The 20,665-nt window shown below is 45.3% G+C and overlaps 1 protein-coding gene across 1 annotated transcript; it reads left to right on the top strand.

Annotated features, from left to right (window-relative positions):
• Positions 1 to 339: 339 nt before the first annotated feature.
• Positions 340 to 19,901, top strand: LOC139262028 (ganglioside GM2 activator-like). The gene is made up of 4 exons (XM_070877190.1): positions 340 to 631; positions 10,719 to 10,880; positions 15,604 to 15,786; positions 19,565 to 19,901. The coding sequence occupies exons 1-4, from the start codon at positions 539 to 541 to the stop codon at positions 19,718 to 19,720; spliced, it is 594 nt and encodes a 197-aa protein (XP_070733291.1). The 5' UTR covers positions 340 to 538; the 3' UTR covers positions 19,721 to 19,901.
• The last annotated feature ends 764 nt before the right edge of the window (positions 19,902 to 20,665 follow it).

Raw genomic sequence — 20,665 nt, 5'->3', positions numbered from 1 at the left:
TCACATGCAGAACCAAGATTCTCAGCCACGTCAGCTTGATTGGCATCGCCTGTTCAAAACCACCAAGAACTAGCACAGTGAGGTGTCGTTTTATGCCACAGGCATTTTAAGAGTGCCAAAAGCAAAAAGAAAAACCTTTGCGATTTTAGAATACAATCTTGCAATAATAATACAATATTTATTTAATTTAGATTCATATATAAAAACGCATGAATGAAATGACTTTGCAAACACTTTACAGGACCTTGCAGCTTGCAAAGAGCATAACGCCATTGCAGAAGCATTCTGTTAAAAAAGGAAGTGAAGCAGTTACACAACGGAAATTTCACTCAAACTGTGTGCTTCCTGAATTTCAGTTCCACATCAGCACACAGAGTTGGGTGCATTTGCAAACTGCTGTTCGAAGGTGGGTCATGAGTTAAAACAAAGAAGAATTTCTAAGTGCGGAGCTCAGCTATTCACGGAATCTTTTCAAAATATAAATATATTTTGAGCAAAACCCTGATCTTGTGAGCAGTTTAATGGAGAAAAAAGAGGCATGTCACCACTCAGATTCCTCGTTTCTTATCTCTGTTTCGGGACAGTGCAGGCGAGCCTGTCTCAGGAGTGGAGCCCGGACACAGGGCGAGTGGTGAGTGTTCTTTCATTGGGCATGGAAACCTAGTATCGTGTGCATTACTTTAATGCAGATTCTTTTAACGATGGAGTGTGAATGAATGTGGATTCCCTCTTTAAAACCAGATAGTGCGTGGGGTACAATTTCGACTAGCCCCACCCATGTGTAAAAGTGGTTTTGCGGGTTGGCCACCGGTTGCAGAAACCACACGATTTTCAATTCCATCGAACGCCCATCGCCACCATTTCACAAAAACTGGGGATGGACGATAAATGCGACGCCCGATGCTGTCACTATGTGCATGCACGGCAACTCCCCAATGATATCACTTCCTCTTGCTGTCGTTCTTCTTGATATCAATCTGTGTGTTATCTTTTGCTGCTCTTCTTGCTGGCTGAAATTCAAACAACAATAACTGTATCTATATAGTGCCTTTACAGTAGTCAAATGTCCCAAGGCACTTCACAATTAGGGGAAAAAGTCACTGGTGGGCGTAGTCTATAGGCCCCCTAACAATAGCAACTCTGTTGGTCGGAGCATAAACCAGGAAATAGTGGGGACTTGTAAAAAGGGAACAGCAATAATCATGGATGATTTTAACCTCCATATTGATTGGACAAATCAAATTGGTCAGGGTAGCCTTGAGGAGGAGTTCATAGAGTACATAAGGGACTGGTTCCTTGAGCAGTATGTAACGGAACCAACCAGGGGGCAGGCTATCTTAGATCTGGTCCTGTGTAATGAGACAGGATTAATAAGTGATCATAGCATGATTGAATTTCAATTCAGATGGAGGATGAGAAAGTTGGATCTCTAACCAGCGTACTAAGCTTAAATAAGAAAGTATGAGAGCAGAGTTGGGTAAAGTGGACTGGTAAAATAGATTAAATTGTAGTACGGTTGATGAACAGTGTTGTACATTTAAGGAGATATTTCACAACTCTGAAGAAAAATATATTCCAGTGAGGGGGAAAGGGTGTAAGAGAAAAGATAGCCATCCGTGGCTAACTAAAGAAATAAAGGATGGTATCCAATTAAAAACAAGGGCATACAAAGTGGCCAAAACTAGTGGGAGGACAGAAGACTGGGAAGCTTTTAAAAGCCAGCAAAGAACGACTAAAAAAATGATTAAGAAAGGGAAGATAGACTGTGAAAGTAAACTAGCACAAAATATAAAAACAGATCGCAAGAGTTTCTATAGGTATATAAAAAGGAAAAGGGTGGCTAAAGTAAATGTTGGTCCCTTAGAGGATGAGGCCGTGGAATTAGTAATAGAGAACATGACTGATAGAAACTCTGAACAAATATTTTGTATCAGTCTTTACGGTAGAGGAAACTAACAATCTTCCAACAGTGGATAGTGAAGGGGCTATGGGGGGGGGGTGGAACTTAACACAATCACAATCACTAAGGAGGTGGCACTCAGTAAGATAATGAGACTAAAGGCAGATAAATCCCCTGGACCTGATGGCTTGCATCCTAGGGTCTTAAGAGAAGTAGCGGCAGGGATTGTGGATGCATTGGTTCTAACCTACCAAATTCCCTGAATTCTGGGGAGGTCGCAGCAGATTGGAAAACTGAAAATTTAACACCCCTATTTAAAAAAGGCAGACAAAAAGCAGGAAAATATAGATCAGTTAGCCTAACATCTGTGGTTGGGAAAATGTTGGAGTCCATTATTAAAGAAGCAGCAGCAGAACATTTGGATAAGCAAAATTCGGTCAGGCAGAGTCAGCATGGATTTATGAAGGGGAAGTCATGTTTGACAAATTTGCTGGAGTTCTTTGAGGATGTAATAAACAGGATGGATAAAGGAGAACCAGTGGATTTGGTGGATTTGGACTTCCAGAAGGTATTTGACAAGGTGCCACATAAAAGGTTACTGCACAAGATAAAAGTTCACGGGGTTGGGGGTAATATATTAGCATGGATAGAGGATTGGCTAACTAACAGAAAACAAAGAGTCGGGATAAATGGTTCATTCTCTGGTTGGCAACCAGTAACTAGTGGGAAGCCGCAGGGATCGGTGCTGGGACCCCAACTATTTACAATCTATATTAACGACTTGGAAGAAGGGACTGAAGGTAATGTAGCCAAGTTTGCTGATGATACAAAGATGGGAGGAAAAGCAATGTGTGAGGAGCACACAAAGAATCTGCAAAAGGACATAGACAGGCTAAGTGAGTGGACAAAAATTTGGCAGATGGAGTATAATGTTGGAAAGTGTGAGGTCATGCACTTTGCCAGAAAAAAAATCAAAGAGCAAATTATTATATAATTATGGAGAAAGATTGTCAAGTGCCGCAGTACAGCGGGACCTGGGGGTACTTGTGCAAGAAACACAAAAGGAGAGTATGCAGGTACAGCAAGTGATCAGGAAGGCCAAAGATATGTTGGTCTTTATTGCAAAGGGGATGGAGTATAAAGCAGGGAAGTCTTGCTACAGCTATACAAGTTATTGGTGAGGCCACACCTGGAATACTGCGTGCAGTTTGGTTTCTGTTATGTATGCAACACCATGTAACCAGCATTTCTACCGCCACCAGAGGGCGCATCTGTTGGGAGTCCCAAGGGATCCCAGCATCCCTTGGGAGCACTGTATATAAGCAGGCCTCCCATGCTGTGCAAGCACTCTGGAGTTAGAATAAAGAGACTAAGGTCACACTTACTTAAGTCTACAGTACTCGGTCACATTGCTTTATTTGAGAAATAACAACTGGCGACGAGATAACGAATCATCACGCGAAAATGCAGAGAACTGTTGGTATCCCGGAGAAATTCTCAGAAGGTGACGATTGGGAAGCCTTCGTGGAGTGACTCGACCAATACTTCGTGGCCAACGAGCTGGAAGGGAATGTGAACGCTGCCAAACGAAGGGCGATCCTCCTCACCGTCTGCGGGGCAACAACCTATGGCCTCATGAAGAATCTTCTTGCTCCAGTGAAACCAACAACCAAATTGTATGAAGAACTGTGGACGCTGGTCCGGAAGCACCTAAATCCGAAGGAGAGCGTTCTGATGGCAAGGTATCGATTTTACACATGTCAACAGCCTGAAGGCCAGGAAGTGGTAAGCTACGTCGCCGAACTAAGGCGCCTTGCAGGACATTGCGAATTCGATGGATTCCTGGAGCAAATGCTAAGAGACATTTTTATGCTTGGCATTGGTCATGAGGTTATCCTTCGCAAACTATTGACTGTTGAAACACCGAACCTGAGCAAAGCCACAACGATAGCCCAGGCATTTATGTCCACCAGCGATAACACCAAATAAATTTTGCAGCATAAAGATGCTTCGGCAAGTACTGTACACAAAGTAACGTCGTTTTCAGGCAGGAATACATATGGCAGAACGTACACGCCTGCAGCTGCACGACCTCAGATGACTCAGAGTCCGCCATCAAGTGTGAATGCAAGGCAATTGACACCTTGTTGGCGCTGCGGAGGTGATCATTGAGCCCATCAATGCCGCTTCAAACACTATGCGTGCAAAGGCTGTGGAACAATGGGACACCTCAAGCGAATGTGCAGACGAGCTGCAAACCCTGCAAACCACCATGTTGTCAAGGAAGACCGATCCATGGTGGACAAAACTGGACTAGAGACTCGAACTGAGGAGGCAGAAATGTATAGGCTACACACCTTAACCATGAAATGTACACCGATCATATTAAAAGTTGAACTGAACGGAATTCCAATATCCATGGAATTGGACACAGGTGCGAGTCAGTCTATCATGAGCAAAAAGTCCTTTGAGAGGCTGTGGTGCAACAAGGCACAAAGGCCCAAGCTGAGCCTTATCCATACCAAGCTTAGAACTTACACTAAAGAGCTGATCCTTGTAATTGACAGTGCAGCAGTAAAAGTCTCCTATGATGGAGCGGTGCACAAACTACCACTATGGATTGTACCAAGAGATGGCTCCACACTGTTCGGCAGAAGCTGACTGGGAAAAATCTGCTGGAACTGGGATGACATTCGAGCGCTATCGTCCGTCGACGTCGCCTCATGTGCCCAGGTTTTGAGCAAGTTCCCGTTTTTGTTTGAGCCAGGCATCGGAAATTTCTCTGGGACGAAGGTGCAGATCCACTTGGTTCCCGGTACACGACCCATCCACCACAAGGCATGTGTGGTGCCATACATGATGCGAGAGAAAGTGGAGATCGAGCTGGACAGGCTGCAACAAGAGGGAATCATCGCGCCGATTGAGTTGAACGAGTGGGCCAGTTCGATTGTTCTAGTTCTCAAGGGCGATGGCATGGTCAGAATTTGTGGGGACTATAAGGTAATGATTAATCGTTTTTCGCAGCAGGACCAGTACCCAAGGCAGACGACTATTTGCGACGCTGGCAGGAGGGAAGACATTCACCAAGTTGAACCTGACCTCGGCCTACATGACGCAGGAGTTGGCTGAATCTGCGAAAGGCCGCATCTGCATCTACAATAGATGCCCATTTGGGATTCGACTGGCCACGGCTATTTTTCAAAGGAACATGGAGAGTTTGCTAAAGTCGGTTCCGCACACCGTGGTTTTCCAGGACGATAGATTGATCACAGGTCAGGACACCATCGAACACTTGCAGAACCTGGAAGAGGTTCTAAGTCGTGTGGGGCTCAGGTTGAAATGCTCGAAGTGTGTTTTCCTGGCGCCAGAGATCGACTTCTTAGGGAGAAGAATCGTGGCAGACAGCATCAGACCCAACACGGAGGCCATCAAGAACGCGCCGAGACCACAGAACATGATGGAGCTGCAATCGTTCCTGGGACTCCTCAATTACTTTGGTAATTTCCTACTCGGGTTAAGCACTTTGCTAGAATCTCTACACATGTTGCTACGCAAGAGAGATGACTGGGTATGGGGGAAATCACAAGAGACTACTTTTGAGAAAGCCAGAAATCTGTTATGTTTCAACAAACTGCTTGTTCTGTATGACCCATGTAAACGTTTAATGCTAGCTTGCAATGCGTCTTCATACGGGGTCGGGTGTGTGTTACAACAAGCAAATGAATCGGGAACATCGCTTATGCTTCCAGGAGTTTGTCCAAGGCCAAAAGGGCTACAGTATGATTGAAAAAGAAGCTCTGGCATACGTTTACGGGGTGAAAAAAATGCACCAGTATCTGTTTGGTCTTAAGTTCGAGTTTAAAAACTGACCATAAGCCGCTCATATCGCTATTCTCAGAGAGCAAAGGTATCAATACCAATGCCTCTGCTCTCATCCAAAGATGGGTGCTCACGCTGTCTGCATATAACTATATAGTTCGCCACAGGCCAGGCACAGAGAATTGCGCTGATGCTTTCAGTCGGCTTCTATTGCCCACCACCGGGGTGGAAATGACACAGCCCGCAGACTAACTCTTGGTGATGGATGCATTTGAAAATGAAAAGTCACCTGTTACGGCCCACCAGATCAGGACCTGGACCAGCCAGGATCTTTTACTATCCCTTGTAAAAAACTGTGTCCTCCATGGGAGCTGGTCCAGTGTCCCAGCGGAGATGCATGAAGAGATCAAGCCGTTCCAGCGGCGCAAAGACGAAATGTCCATATAGGCGGACTCTTTTGTGGGGTAATCACGTGGTTTTGCCTAAGAAAGGCAGGGAAACATCTATACAGGACGAACACAGTACCCACCCAGGCATAGTAAAGATGAAAGCGATAGCCAGATCCCACGTGTGGTGGTCCGGCATCGACTCAGATTTGGAGTCTTGCGTACGCCAATGCAACACTTGCTCTCAACTGAGCAATGCACTCAGGGAGGCACCGCTAAGTTTGTGGTCATGGCCCTCCAAACCGTGGTCTAGGATCCACGTTGACTTCGCTGGCCCATTTCTAGCCAAAATGTTCTTGGTTGTTGTGAATGCTTATTCAAAATGGATTGAGTGTGTAATAATGTCTGTAAATTAATCTGTAAGCACGTCCACTACCATCATCAAAAACCGATGAGCCATATTTGCCACGCACGGCCTGCCTGATGTCCTTGTCAGCGACAATGGGCCGTGCTTCACCAGCACTGAATTCAAGGAATTCATGACCCGCAATGGGATCAAGCATGTCACATCTGCCCCGTTCAAGCCCACATACAACGGCCAGGCAGAACGGGCAGTCCAAACCATCAAAGCCTGAAATGTGTGTCGGAATGGCTCCCTGCAGACCCGCCTGTCCCGAGTCCTGCTCAGCTACCGCACAAGACACCACTCGCTCACCGGGGTTCCCCTTGCTGAACTGCTCAGTAAAAGGACACTCAAAACAAGGCTCTCTTTAGTCCACCCTGATCTCCATGATCATGTCGCGGGCAGGCGGCATCAACAAAGCATGTACCATGATCACGCAAATTTGTCACGCGATATTGAGATCAATGATCCCATGTTTATGCTCAATTATGGACATGGTCTCAAATGGCTCGCTGGCCAAATGGCCAAAGAGGGGAGTAGGGTGTTTCAGTTCAAATTGGCCAATGGACAAACGCACAGAAAACATGTGGACCAAATCAAATTGCGGTTCACCAACAGCTACGAACAACCCGAAGAAGACACCACCAACTTGACCCTCCGATACACACACAAGTAGCAACCGACATCACAGTTGACCACGAAGCTGAACTCATCATCTCCAGCAGCCCAGCAAGGCCAGCTGCGCAGCATCCCAGCGAAGGCCCAACCAACTCACCTGCATTTGTACCGAGACGATCGACCAGGGAGTGGAAAGCCCCAGATTGTCTCATCCTATAAATAAGTTTAGGCAGGGAATTCCAGAGCTTACGGCCTCGGCAGCTGAAGGCACAGCCACCGATGGTTGAGCGATTATAATCAGGGATGTTCAAGAGGACAGAATTTGAGGAGCACAGATATCTTGGGTAGTTGTGAGGCTGAAGGAGATTATAGAGATAGGGAAGGGCGAGACCATGGATGGATTTATAAAGAAGGATGAGAATTTTGAAATCGAGGCATTGCTTAACCGGGAGCCAATGTAGGTCAGCGAGCACAGGGGTGATGGTGAGCGGGACTTGATGCAAGTTAGGACACGGGCAGCCGAGTTTTGGCTCACCTCAAGTTTACGTAGGGTAGAATGTTGGAGGCAGCCAGGAGTGCATTGGATTAGGCAAGTTTAGAGATAACAAAGTCACATTAACAAAGGTAATGAGGGTTTCAGCAGTAGATGAGCTGAGGCAGGGGCGGAGACAGGCAATGTTATGGAGGCAGAAAAAGGTGGCTTTAGTTATGCTGCGGAAACGTGGCCGGAAGCTCATTTCAGGGTCAAATATGACACCTAGGTTGTGAACAGTCTGGTTCAGCCTCAGACAGATGCTAGGGAGAGGGATTGAGTCAGTGGCTAGTGAACACAGTTTGTGGCAGGGACCAAAGACAATGGTCTTCATTTAATTTTAGAAAATTTCTGCTCATCCAGTACTGGTGTCAGACAAGCAGTCTGACAATTTAGAGACTGTGGAGGGATCGAGAGAAGTGGTGCTGAGGTAGAGCTGGGAGTCATCAGCGAACACATGGAAATTGATGATGTGTTTACGGACAATGTTGCCAAGGGGCAGCATATAGATCGGTCGTAGAGGAATTTCACAGATTCTTTTCCCCCAAATTGGATTGGCTTGTTTATCTGTTTTTTTGCCTCTCCCAGGAGATCACGTGGTTTCGGGTGGGGTGGAATATATAAGTTGTGATACACAAGGTATCGAAATTGTGTGGGACAGGCTTGATGGACCATATGGTCGTTACCTGTCTGTCATTTTTTGTATCCAGCGCGGCTCCGACCTGCGAGGAACATCTGCGGCAGGACGGGCCTTAAAAGGAACGTACCACTGCAGGGAGCAGCGCGAGCTGGTGCAGGAGGGCGACGGCAGTGAAGAGGGCGACTAGATTGGACATCACCATAACCCAGGTCGGTGATTGGAGCGTGGGCAGGTACAGCAGGAGCGGCGAAGTTGGGGCGCAGGAGCGGCGATTGATCGTGAAGCGACATGATCGAGGCCCAGGAGAGGCAAGAGTTTGGGGCCCAGAAGAGGCGAGGGCCCAGGGGCAGCACGGGCCAGCCCACACTGCGATATGTGTGCGCACTAGGTCCTTGCAGCAGATCTGGTCTCCAGTCATCTTGGTTAATCCTTGCCACTGGACCAAGACCTAGCTCTGTCAAGCCAGTGTGGTGGCTGGTGTGCAACGGTCACCACACGTTAAAAAATCCACGCACAGGCATCTTCCACCCTTCAATATGCAGTTCTGGCTCTGGAATATCAGGTCCTTCATTGAAACACCTGAGAACTCATTCCTTTTTGGCATGGAAGCAAGTCATCCTCGATATGAGGGACCGCCTAAGAAGAAGGGAGGATTGTTGGTATTTATATTCATATAATGATGTTGATTGGGGTATAAATGTTGGGCAGGACAACTCCCCTTCTCTTATCAGACTGGATTATATGCTCAAGTGTCTGGAGTGGAGCTTGAACCACCACTTTCTGACTCGAAGGTGAGAGTGCTCGAAACACTTAAGCGAAGGAAAGATAACAGACACAGAAATTCAGGGCAAAATGCTAATGTTTTCAAAATGAGCTTTTCTTGCTGTCAAATACTGGTTCATGTGAAAGATGCGTTAAAACACTATGGCCTACTCCAGAGATTTGATCACAAAATCTAGGCTGAGACTCCAGTGCAGTGCTGAGGGAGTGCTGCACTGTCGTAGGTACCATCGTTCAGATGACGAGACCTCGTCTGCCCTCTCGGGTGGATGTAAAAGATCCCACGGCATTATTTGAAGAGCAGCGGAGCTCTGCCCGGTGTCCTGGCCAATATTTATCCCTCAAACAACATCACCTAGACAGATTATCTGGTCATTATCAAATTAATGTTTGTGGAACCGTGATGTGCACAAATTGGCTGCCACATTTCCTACATTACAACAATGATTACACTTCAAAAGCACTTCAGTAGTTGTAAAGTGCTTTGGGACATACTGAGGTTGTGAAAAATGCTATGTAAATGCAAGTATGGTGACATACCACTACAAGGTGCAGCGCAAGCCGGTCCGGGAGGGTGACGGCTGTGCAGAGGGCGACTGGATTAGATGTCACCAAAATCCAGATCGCTGATTGGAGCGTGGGCAGGTACAGCAGGAGAGGCGGAAAGCAGCAGAATAGTGGCGAGGTTGGGGCGAATGAACGGTGAGTGATTGCAGAGTGATGTGATCGGGGCCCAGGAGAGGCGTGAGTTTGGGGCCCAGAAGAGGCGAGGGCCCAGGGGAAGCACGGGTCAGCCCACACTGCGATATGTGTCCGCACTAGTTCTGTGCAGCAGATCTGGTCTCCAGTCGGTCGACTTGGTTAATATTTGCCACTGGATCAAGACCTAGCTCTGTCAAGCCCGTGTGGTGGCTGGTGTGTAACGGTCACCACACGTGAAAAAAAATCCATGCACAGGCATCTTCAACCCTTCAACATGTAGTTCTGGATCTGGAATATTAGGTCCTTCATTGAAACACCTGTGAACTCATCCCTTTTTGGCGTGGAAGCAAGTCATACTCGATATGAGGGACCGCCTAAGAAGATAACCTTCTTTGTCTATGGGGTGCAAGCACAAAAATAGTGCATGGAAGCATGTAATAGGAGCATGCTAAGCATTCATAAAGAAAAAGCAATCTTGCATTTATATCATGTCCTTCACATCCCAAAGCATTTTACAACTGGTGGATTATTTCTTAAGTGCAGTCACCGCGATTATGTAGGTAAATGCAACAACCAATTTTCAAACAGCACAGTCCCATGTACAGGAATTGTACAACCAAATAATCTGGTTTTCATTTTGTTGATTGAGGGATGGCCCCTCCAACAATTCAATGCTCCCTCAGTACTGCAATAAAGTATTAGCCTAGCTTATGTACTAGCTTGAACCCACAACTTCTGACTCAGAAGCTTGAGTGTTATTAACTGACAGAAGCTCTTTCCTGAACGTCACTGAAAATATGGTTTTCAATCTCTTTCCCTTTCTGTGTCTCACTTTCTATCTATGTGACTCACTGCCTGGTTTCTTATCTGTCCATTATGCTATTTTTGATACGAAAATGTTTTAGTCATTTTCCAATGACTAGTTTTACATTTTACAGATTTTAAAAGTTGGAACATTTTCCTGGGACAACTGTGGAGGTGGGAAGGATCCTGGCGTAATTAAGAATCTTTCCATTCAACCAGATCCAGTTATCATTCCAGGAACTCTTCAAGCTAGGGCTGTGGCCACGACCTCAGTCAACCTCGTTGCCCCACTGGAGGTATCTCCAATATTTCATCGTATAGTATTCTCCATCTTTGCTTCTTTGTCATCACTTGTCTTTTAATGATTCTTTGTCACAGCTAGTCCTTCATGGTACACTCATAATAAAGGATGAAACTGAGTACTGTGTACAATGAGCAAGTGTCACCTTAGCTCCTTTAATAAGACTCCAGAGTGCCGGTACCTCGTGGATGGCCTGCTTAAATACTGTGCTCCCAAGCGATGCTGGGATCCCTTGGGACTCCAACAGGTGGGCCCTCTGGTGGTCAGGTGTCATGCAGGTTACAATGGGGTAAATACATAACATCACTCCCCCATGAAGTCAACAGTACACTTATTTACAAGGTGAGACGATCTGGGGCTTTGCGTTCCCTTGTCGATTGTCTCGGTACAAATGCGGGTGTGGGTGGGTTGGTCAGTTCTTCACTGGGCTGTTGGGCAGCCGGCCTTGCCGGGCTGCTGGGGATGATGAGTTTGGCTTCTTGGTCAACCATGATGTCAGTTGCCACTTGTGTGTGTGTGTTGGAGGGTCAAAGTTGGTGGTGTCTTCTTCGGGTTGTTCGTAGCTGTTGGTGAACCGCAATTTGATTTGGTCCACATGTTTTCTGTGCGTTTGTCCATTGGCCAATTTGAACTGAAACACCCTACTCCCCTCTTTGGCTGTGACCATGCCAGCGAGCCATTTGGGACCATGTCCATAATTGAGCACAAACATGGGATCATTGATCTCAATATCGCGTGACAAATTTGCGTGATCATGGTACATGCTTTGTTGATGCCGCCTGCCCGCGACATGATCATGGAGATCAGGGTGGACTAAAGAGAGCCTTGTTTTGAGTGTCCTTTTACTGAGCAGTTCAGCAAGGGGAACCCCGGTGAGTGAGTGGTGTCTTGTGCGGTAGCTGAGCAGGACTCAGGACAGCTGGGTCTGCAGGGAGCCTTCCGACAGACGTTTCAAGCTTTGCTTGATGGTCTGAACTGCCAGTTCTGCCTGGCCATTGGATGCGGACTTGAACAGGGCAGATGTGACATGTTTGATCCTGTTGCAGGTCATGAATTCCTTGAATTCAGCTCTGGTGAAACACGGCCCATTGTCGCTGACTAGGACACCAGGCAAACCGTGCTTGGCAAACATGACTCGTAAGCTTTCAATAGTGGCCGTGGACGTGCTTACAGACATTATTGCAAATTCAATCCATTTTGAGTAAGCGTCCACGACAACCAAAAATATTTTGCCTAGAAATGGGCCCGCATAGTCTACGTGGATCCTCGACCACGGTTTGGAGGGCCACGACCACAAACTTAGTGGTGCCTCTCTGGATGCATTGCTCAGCTGAGAGCAAGTGTTGCACTGGCGCACGCATGACTCTAAATCTGAGTCGATGCCTGGCCACCACACGTGGGATCTGGCTATGGCTTTCATCATTACGATGCCTGGGTGGGTACTGTGCAGTTCACATATGAACGTATCTCCGCCTTTCTTGGGCAAGACCACGTGATTGCCCCACAATAGACAGTCCGCCTGCAGGGACAACTCGTCTTTGCGTCTGTGGAACGGCTTAATCGCCTCCTGCATCTCCACTGGGACACCGGACCAGCTCCCATGGAGGACACAGTTTTTTACCAAGGACAGTAAAGGATCCTGGCTGGTCCAGCTCCTGATCTAGCGCGCCGTAACGGGGGACTTCTCGTTCTCGAATGCCTCCATGACCATGACTAAGTCCACTAGCTGTGCCATTTCCACCCTGATGGTGGGCAATGGCAGCCGACTGAGAGCATCTGCGCAGTTCTCTGTGTCCAGTCTGTGGCGGATTACATAGTTGTGTGCCGACAGCGTGAGCGCCCATCTTTGGATGCGGGCAGAGGCATTGATATTAATCCCTTTGCTCTCAGAAAATAGCGATATGTGGTCAGTTTCAAGCTCAAACTTGAGGCTAAATAAGTAATGGTGCATTTTTTTCACCCCGTAGACACACGCCAGAGCCTCGTTTTCAATCATGCTGTAGGCCATTTCAGCCTTGGACAAACTCCTGGATACATAAGCGATTGGATGCAAAATCCCCGATTCATTAGCCTGTTTTAACACACATCCCGACCCCGTATGATGATGCATCGCAAGCTAGCACTAATCGTTTACAAGGGTTATGCAGGACAAGCGGTTTGTTTGAATACAACAGATTTCTGGCTTTCTTAAAGGCAGCCTCTTGTGAATTCCCTCATACCCAGTCATCTCCCTTGCGCAGTAGCACATGTAGGGGTTCTAGCAGGGTGCTTAACCCAGGTAGGAAATTACCAAAATAGTTAATGAGTCCCAGGAACGACCGCAGATCCGTCACGTTCTGTGGTCGCGGTGCGTTCTTGATGGCCTCCGTTTTGGCGTCAGTGGGTCTGATGCTGTCTGCTGCGATTCTTCTTCCCAAGAACTCGACATCCTGTGCCGGGAAAACACACTTCGAGCGTTTCAACCTGAGCCCCACGCGATCCAACCGACTAAGAACCTCTTCCAGATTCTTCACATGCTCCATGGTGTCCTGACCTGTAACCAATATATTGTCCTGGAAAACCACCGTGTAAGGAACCGACTTTAGCAGGCTTTCCATGTTCCGCTGGAAGATAGCCGCGGGTGATCGAATCCCGAACGGGCACCGGTTGTAGATAAATAGACCTTTGTACGTGTTGATGCAGGTGAGGTCTTTCGAAGACTCCTCCAGCTCCTGCGTCATGTAGGCCGAGGTCAGGTCCAGCTTGGTGAACGTCTTCCCTCCGGCAAGGGTCGCAAATAGGTCGTCTGCCTTGGGTAGCGGGTACTGGTCCTGCAGCGAAAAACGGTTAATCGTTACTTTATAGTCCCCACAAATTCTAACCATGCCGTCCTCCTTAAGTACCGGGACAATCGGACTGGCCCAGTCATTGAATTCCACTGGCGCGATGATGCCTTCACATTGCAGCCTGTCCAGCTCAATTTCTACTTTTTCACGCATCATGTACGATACCGCCTGCACCTTGTGGTGGATGGATCGTATACCAGGAACCAAATCGATTTGCACTTTCGCCCCAGAGAAACTTCCAATGCCTGGCTCGAACAACCATGGGAACTTACTCAGAACCTGGGTACATGAGGCGTCGTCGATGTACGAATGCGCTCGGATGTCGTCCCAGTTCCAACAGATTTTTCCCAGCCAGCTTCTACCAAACAATGTGGGGCCATCCCCTGGTACAATCCATAGCGGGAGTTCGTGTACTGCTCCATCATAGGAGACTTTGACTTCTGCACTGCCAATTACAGGGATTAGTTCCTTGATGTAAGTCCTTAGTTTGGTGTGAATGGGGCTGAGCTTGGGCTTATGTGCCTTTTTGCCCCACAGCCTGTCGAAGGCCTTTTTACTCATTATGGACTGACTTGCCCCCGTGGCCAGTTCCATTGATACTGGAATACCGTTCAGTTCAACTTTTAGCATTATTGGTGGACATTTCGTACGAACATGTGTACCCCGTACATGTCTGCCTCCTCAGTACGAGCCTCCAATTCAACCTGATCCACAGTGGATCGATCTTCCTCTGCAACGTGGTGGTTTGCAGGGTTTGCAGCTCGCCTGCACATTTGCCAGGAGATTCTTCATGAGGCCATAGGTTGTTGCCCCACAGACAGTTAGGAGGATCACCTTTCGTTTGGTAGCGTTCTCGTCCCCTTCCAGCTCGTTGGCCATGAAGTATTGGTCGAGTCTCTCCACGAAGGCCTCCAAATCATCCCCTTCTGAGAACTTCTCCAGGATACCAACTGTTCTTCGCATTTTCACGCAGTTGTTTGTTACCTCATCGCCAATTGGTACACTCATAATAAAGGATAAAACTGAATACCGTGTACAATGAGCAAGTGTGACCTTAGCTCCTTTAATAAGACTCTAGAGTGCCGGTACTTCGTGGGTGACCTGCTTATATACTGTGCTCCCAAGGGATGCTGGGATCTCTTGGGACTCCAACAGGTGGGCCCTCTGGTGGTCAGGTGTCATGCAGGTTACAACGGGTTAAATACATAACACCACTGCTTCTCTTTCATGGCGTCTCTATCACTGCTCTTAACAGTCATTTATCACTTCCTCACGATCATTACTTCTGCACCACTATTAATTACTCTGCCTTAACATCTAATGTAAATACATTCCATAATGCATAGTGTTGAACATGCTGTCACACATGTCTGATGCCGAACATGATCTGTCACATGGGGCTGATATAGAACATGCTCTATCGTAAGCCCAATATACCTTATGTGAAACACACTCTATCATGCTTAGCAGTTGCTAATGCAACTATATTTTTTCTATTGATAGATGTGGAAAAAGCAGAATTGCTCAATGAGTTTTATTTACTTGGAAAGAATGAACCTCACTTCCCATAGATTTACACAAACAAAATGTATTATGCTGTGTTGTTCTGAAATGTAATCTTGTACAAATCAATTTATTGTACAGAGATCATGAGAGATGCAGGAATCTGTTGAACTGTAATTTTGGTTGGCGAATGTTTGTCTTGAAGCCAAAAAAAAAGTTTTAAATGATTAGCTTAAATACTCACAATATTTTCAAATAAAATTGCAGGGGGTTCATTGAACCACAGATAACTCTGTATTGATAGTTTGAGTCAGATTATTTGAGTGATGTCCTGGGATAGTAGGGACCAGCTCATCCTGAGCAGTAAACCATTTTCTTTATCAAATACAGGTTGACTTAACATTGAAGAAGGAAGTTGCTGGAAATTGGCTAAAGATTCCCTGTGTTGATCAAATAGGAAGTTGCAAGTATGATGATGTCTGTCAACTGCTTAACCTGGCGATCCCACCAGGACAAGAGTGCCCTGAGCCATTGTTCACATATGGAATTCCCTGTCACTGCCCTTTCAAAGCGGTACGACCCTCCCACCCTTTATGACAAGCATTAGAATGAGAACTTGTGTGTCTTGTTTACCTGTGCTCAAATAATGGCATCACACTGAATACTTGTGCCAGGATGACGTTAGGAAAATTAAAAAATAAATATATGAACCTTTAACCTTTAGTGAAGTTTGTGAGTCACCAGTTTTAATATGCAGGGCTACGGGGAAATAGCAAGAGAGTGGGCCTAATTGGATAGCTCTTTAAAAGAGTTGGCACAGGCACAATGGGCCAAGTGACCTCCTATTATTATCTGTCTGACTAACTGACCTATTTGTTTATGTGTCTGTGGCCACATGTCTGCCTGTATCTACATTTGGTCTGTGTGTGGGTGTGTGCCTAACTGTTTATATGTATCAAGGCTGACAATTGTACAGTGCTACAGAAGTGCTGCACTGTCGGAGATGCCATCTTTCAGCCTCTCGGAATGAGTGATCACAGTATGGTTGAATTTGTAATACAGATTGAGGGTGAGGAAGTAGTGTCTCAAACGAGCGTACTATGCTTAAACAAAGGGGATTACAGTGGGATGAGGGCAGAGTTGGCTAAAGTAGACTGGGAACACGGACTAAACAGTGACACAATTGAGGAACAGTGGAGGACTTTTAAGGAGCTCTTTCATAGTGCTCAACAAAAATATATTCCAGTGAAAAAGAAGGGCGGCCTAACCAGCCGTGGATAACCAAGGAAATAAAGGAGAGTATCAAATTAAAAACCAACGCGTATAAGGTGGCCAATGTTAGTGGGAAAATAGAAGATTGGGAAAATTTTAAACGACAGCAAAGAAAGACTAAGAAAGCAATAAAGAAAGGAAAGATAGATTACGAAAGTAAACTTGCGCAAAACATAAAAACAGATAGTAAAAGCTTTTACCGATATATAAAACAGAAGAGAGTGACTAAAATAAATGTTGGTCCCTTAGAAGATGAGAAGGGGATTTAATAATGGGAAATGTGGAAATGGCTGAGACCTTAAACAATTATTTTGCTTCAGTCTTCACAGTGGAAGACACAAAAACCATGCCAAAAATTGCTGGTCACGGGAATGTGGGAAGGGAGGACCTTGAGACAATCACTATCACCAGGGGGTAGTGCTGGACAGGCTAATGGGACTCAAGGTAGACAAGTCCCCTGGTCCTGATGAAATGCATCCCAGGATATTAAAAGAGATGGCGGAAGTTATAGCAGATGCATTTGTTATAATCTACCAAAACTGTCTGGACTCTGGGGTGGTACCAGCGGATTGGAAAGCAGCTAATGTAACGCCTCTGTTTAAAAAAGGGGGCAGACAAAAGGCAGGTAACTATAGGCCGGTTAGTTTAACATCTGTAGTGGGGAAAATGCTTGAAGCTATCATTAAGGAAGAAATAGCGGGACATCTAGATATGAATAGTGCAATCAAGCAGACGCAGCATGGATTCATGAAGGGGAAATCATGTTTAACTAATTTACTGGAATTCTTTGAGGATATAACGAGCATGCTGGATAGAGGTGTACCGATGGATGTGGTGTATTTAGATTTCCAAAAGGCATTCGATAAGGTGCCACACAAAAGGTTACTGCAGAAGATAAAGGTACGCGGAGTCAGAGGAAATGTATTAGCATGGATAGAGAATTGGCTGGCTAACAGAAAGCAGAGAGTCAGGATAAATGGGTCCTTTTCGGGTTGGAAATCGGTGGTTAGTGGTGTGCCACAGGAATCGGTGCTGGGACCACAACTGTTTACAATATACATAGATGACCTGGAAGAGGGGACATAGTGTAGTGTAACAAAATTTGCAGATGACACAAAGATTAGTGGGAAAGCAGGTTGTGTAGAGGACACAGAGAGGCTGCAAAGAGATTTAGATAGGTTAAGCGAATGGGCTAAGGTTTGGCAGATGGAATACAATGTCGGAAAATGTGAGGTCATCCACTTTGGAAAAAAAAACAGTAAAAGGAAATATTATTTGAATGGGGAGAAATTACAACATGCTGCGGTGCAGAGGGACCTGGGGGTCCTTGTGCATGAATCCCAAAAAGTTAGTTTGCAGGTGCAGCAGGTAATCAGGAAGGCGAATGGAATGTTGGCCTTCATTGCGAGAGGGATGGAGTACAAAAGCAGGGAGGTCCTGCTGCAACTGTACTGGGTATTGGTGAGGCCGCACCTGGAGTACTGCATGCAGTTTTGGTCATCTTACTTAAGGAAGGATATACTAGCCTTGGAGGGGGTACAGAGATGATTCACTAGGCTGATTCCAGAGATGAAGGGGTTACCTTATGATGATAGATTGAGTAGACTGGGCCTTTACTCGTTGGAGCTCAGAAAGATGAGGGGTGATCTTATAGAATCATTTAAAATAATGAAAGGGATAGATAAGATAGAGGTAGAGAGGTTGTTTCCACTGGTCGGGGAGACTAGAACTAGGGGGCACAGCCTCAAGATACGGGGGAGCCAATTTAAAACCGAGTTGAGAAGGAATTTCTTCTCCCAGAGGGTTGTGAATCTGTGGATTTCTCTGCCCAAGGAAGCAGTTGAGGCTAGCTCATGGAATGTATTCAAATCACAGATAGATAGATTTTTAACCAATAAGGGAATTAAGGGTTATGGGGAGCGGGCGGGTAAGTGGAGCTGAGTCCACGGCCAGATCAGCCATGATCTTTTTGAATGGCGGAGCAGGCTCGAGGGGCTAGATGGCCTACTCCTGTTCCTAATTCTTATGTTCTTATGTTCTTATGTCAGCCAATTTTGTAAGATTGTAGATATGTTCTTACATTATTCCAATACAGAACAAAAGCAGATCCACTGATGTCGGCAGAATTGGTTTAAATGGTGTGCTCGCAAATCCTCTCTCCTCAATGACACTAATAACATTAGGGAAGGATGAATTTCAGGGCTGAAGATATTGCACTCTGTAAGGATAGGCATATATAGATTATTAAATAAATAAGCTAGTTGGCATTAATGATATAATATGAAGCTAAAAGGCTTGTTAGGTTAAACGCAGGCTTTTAAAAGACAGGCATTTTATCACAGCAGGAGAGAAGTGTAGAGAAGAGAAAGACTGTATTATAAATAAGAGAATAGGTTCCTTTTACTCTCGAGATTGCAAGATATCAAAGGCTAAGGCTATAATTTGGGAAGAGCAAAGGTAGGAAGCAAAATATAATGTAATAGGATATCAAATGATCATAAAACACCCAATAAAGTTGAACCATGCATGAACTAGAATAAATGACAGGTATAAAGCCAAGCTCTTTGGGAACTTTGACTACCTTTATGGTGAGGTAACATGAACAGACTTGGATAAGCAGCACTCACGATTACCACAAAGTTCTTTACACGTGAGTTTTTTGGATGTAGGGATTGTGTCTAATGCTCTGTATGTAATCTTAAGATGATTGTTTTGAAACAATAATAAATGGCGTTAATTGTCACACATATTACTGTCGCTAGGTTTTTGAATTTGTTATTAAAAAGGATAAGAACAGAATTATCCAACACGTTTGATCAGCATTGACTAGTCTCAGGGTGACTTTGTCCAGTCTGGTGACTAGGATCGTGGACAATATTTTGTAGTCGGTGTTAAGTATGGACATGGACCCATAGAATGAGTAATTGGTGCAATCTTTGCTTTTTTGTGTGTATTAGAGTGATTGATGCTGTCTAGAAAGTATCTAAAAGTGCAGTCTGGGACCTTGAATTAGAAAGATGGAAATGTTCACTTTTATGGCCTTCAGTTAACAGAATAACATTTCCTTTTTGGTTTATAGGGTGACTACTCTCTACCAGAAACCAGTTTTTACATTCCCCCTATGGAACTGCCATACTGGCTGACCAATGGGAACTACAAGGCCAATGCCATCATGATGCATGGGAGTCGGGAACTGGCTTGTGTCGATCTCTCTTTCTCTATAAAAACTGTGTAAAGCTTAGTGAAGCAGCCCTGGGTTCACTGAAGCAGTTTTTTTTCCTTTCAGAATGTACTGCTCAACTTCAGAAGTGTGGGGCGCTAATCAGCAACATTATTGTTATGTCTATCTTTGTGCTTCAATTTCACTTTTGTAGCAAACCCTGAAGAGGCTGAAATAAAATCTGTTTTAACACTGCCGTTCAGTACAGTTTCCAATTTCTCTTTCTTAATGGCTATTCTCAATCCTCCTCATCTCGGATAGAAAACATTTAGAAGAGAATACTGTCCAAGTGTGTTGTTAAAAAAACCCAGCTGAAATCTGGAGGCCATTCGGGCCAAACGATTTTGAAGCACGCAAACAATGTATTCTTCTGTAAGTTTTAATGACAACATTAGCGACTAATTATATAAGTATCCTCCTGTTTGTTTGAGAGATGTCACTCACAGTACTTATATATGCTATATTTCCATGTTAATATTTGAACCAATAAAATTAAAAATTAGAAACTTGGAATGAAGATATAAAGGTATTAAAGTTTTGCAAAATATATATATTTAAAATCAATACTATAAACATTTAATATAAACTTAGCATTAATCTTCAGCAGCCAAGATGAAAATTTCTGGGAGGGACTGCCTGAGTATGTTCAGAGGCTAGACATAAAGTTGTCCGGTGGCTACTTTGTGCAATTACAGCGTGCCAAGTTTACCTGGGCAACATGCTATGTGATTTTTGTAGGTGTGTTCGAGAGTGGTTAGAATGTGGAACTTGCTACCACAAGGAGTAGTTGAGGTGAATAGCATAGAGGCATTTAAGGGGAAGCTAGATAAGTACACGAGGGAGAAAGGAATAGAAGGATATGCTGATAGGGTGAGATGAATTAGGCTGGGAGGAGGCTCGTGTGGAGCATAAACACCGGCATGGACCAGTTGGGCCGCATGTTAATTCTATGAAATTCAT

The sequence above is a fragment of the Pristiophorus japonicus genome, chromosome 4, assembly GCF_044704955.1.
Source record: "Pristiophorus japonicus isolate sPriJap1 chromosome 4, sPriJap1.hap1, whole genome shotgun sequence".
NCBI lineage: Eukaryota > Metazoa > Chordata > Chondrichthyes > Pristiophoridae > Pristiophorus > Pristiophorus japonicus.
The sequence above is the reverse complement of the archived record's forward strand: the minus strand, read 5'-3'. Positions and strand labels throughout refer to the sequence as shown.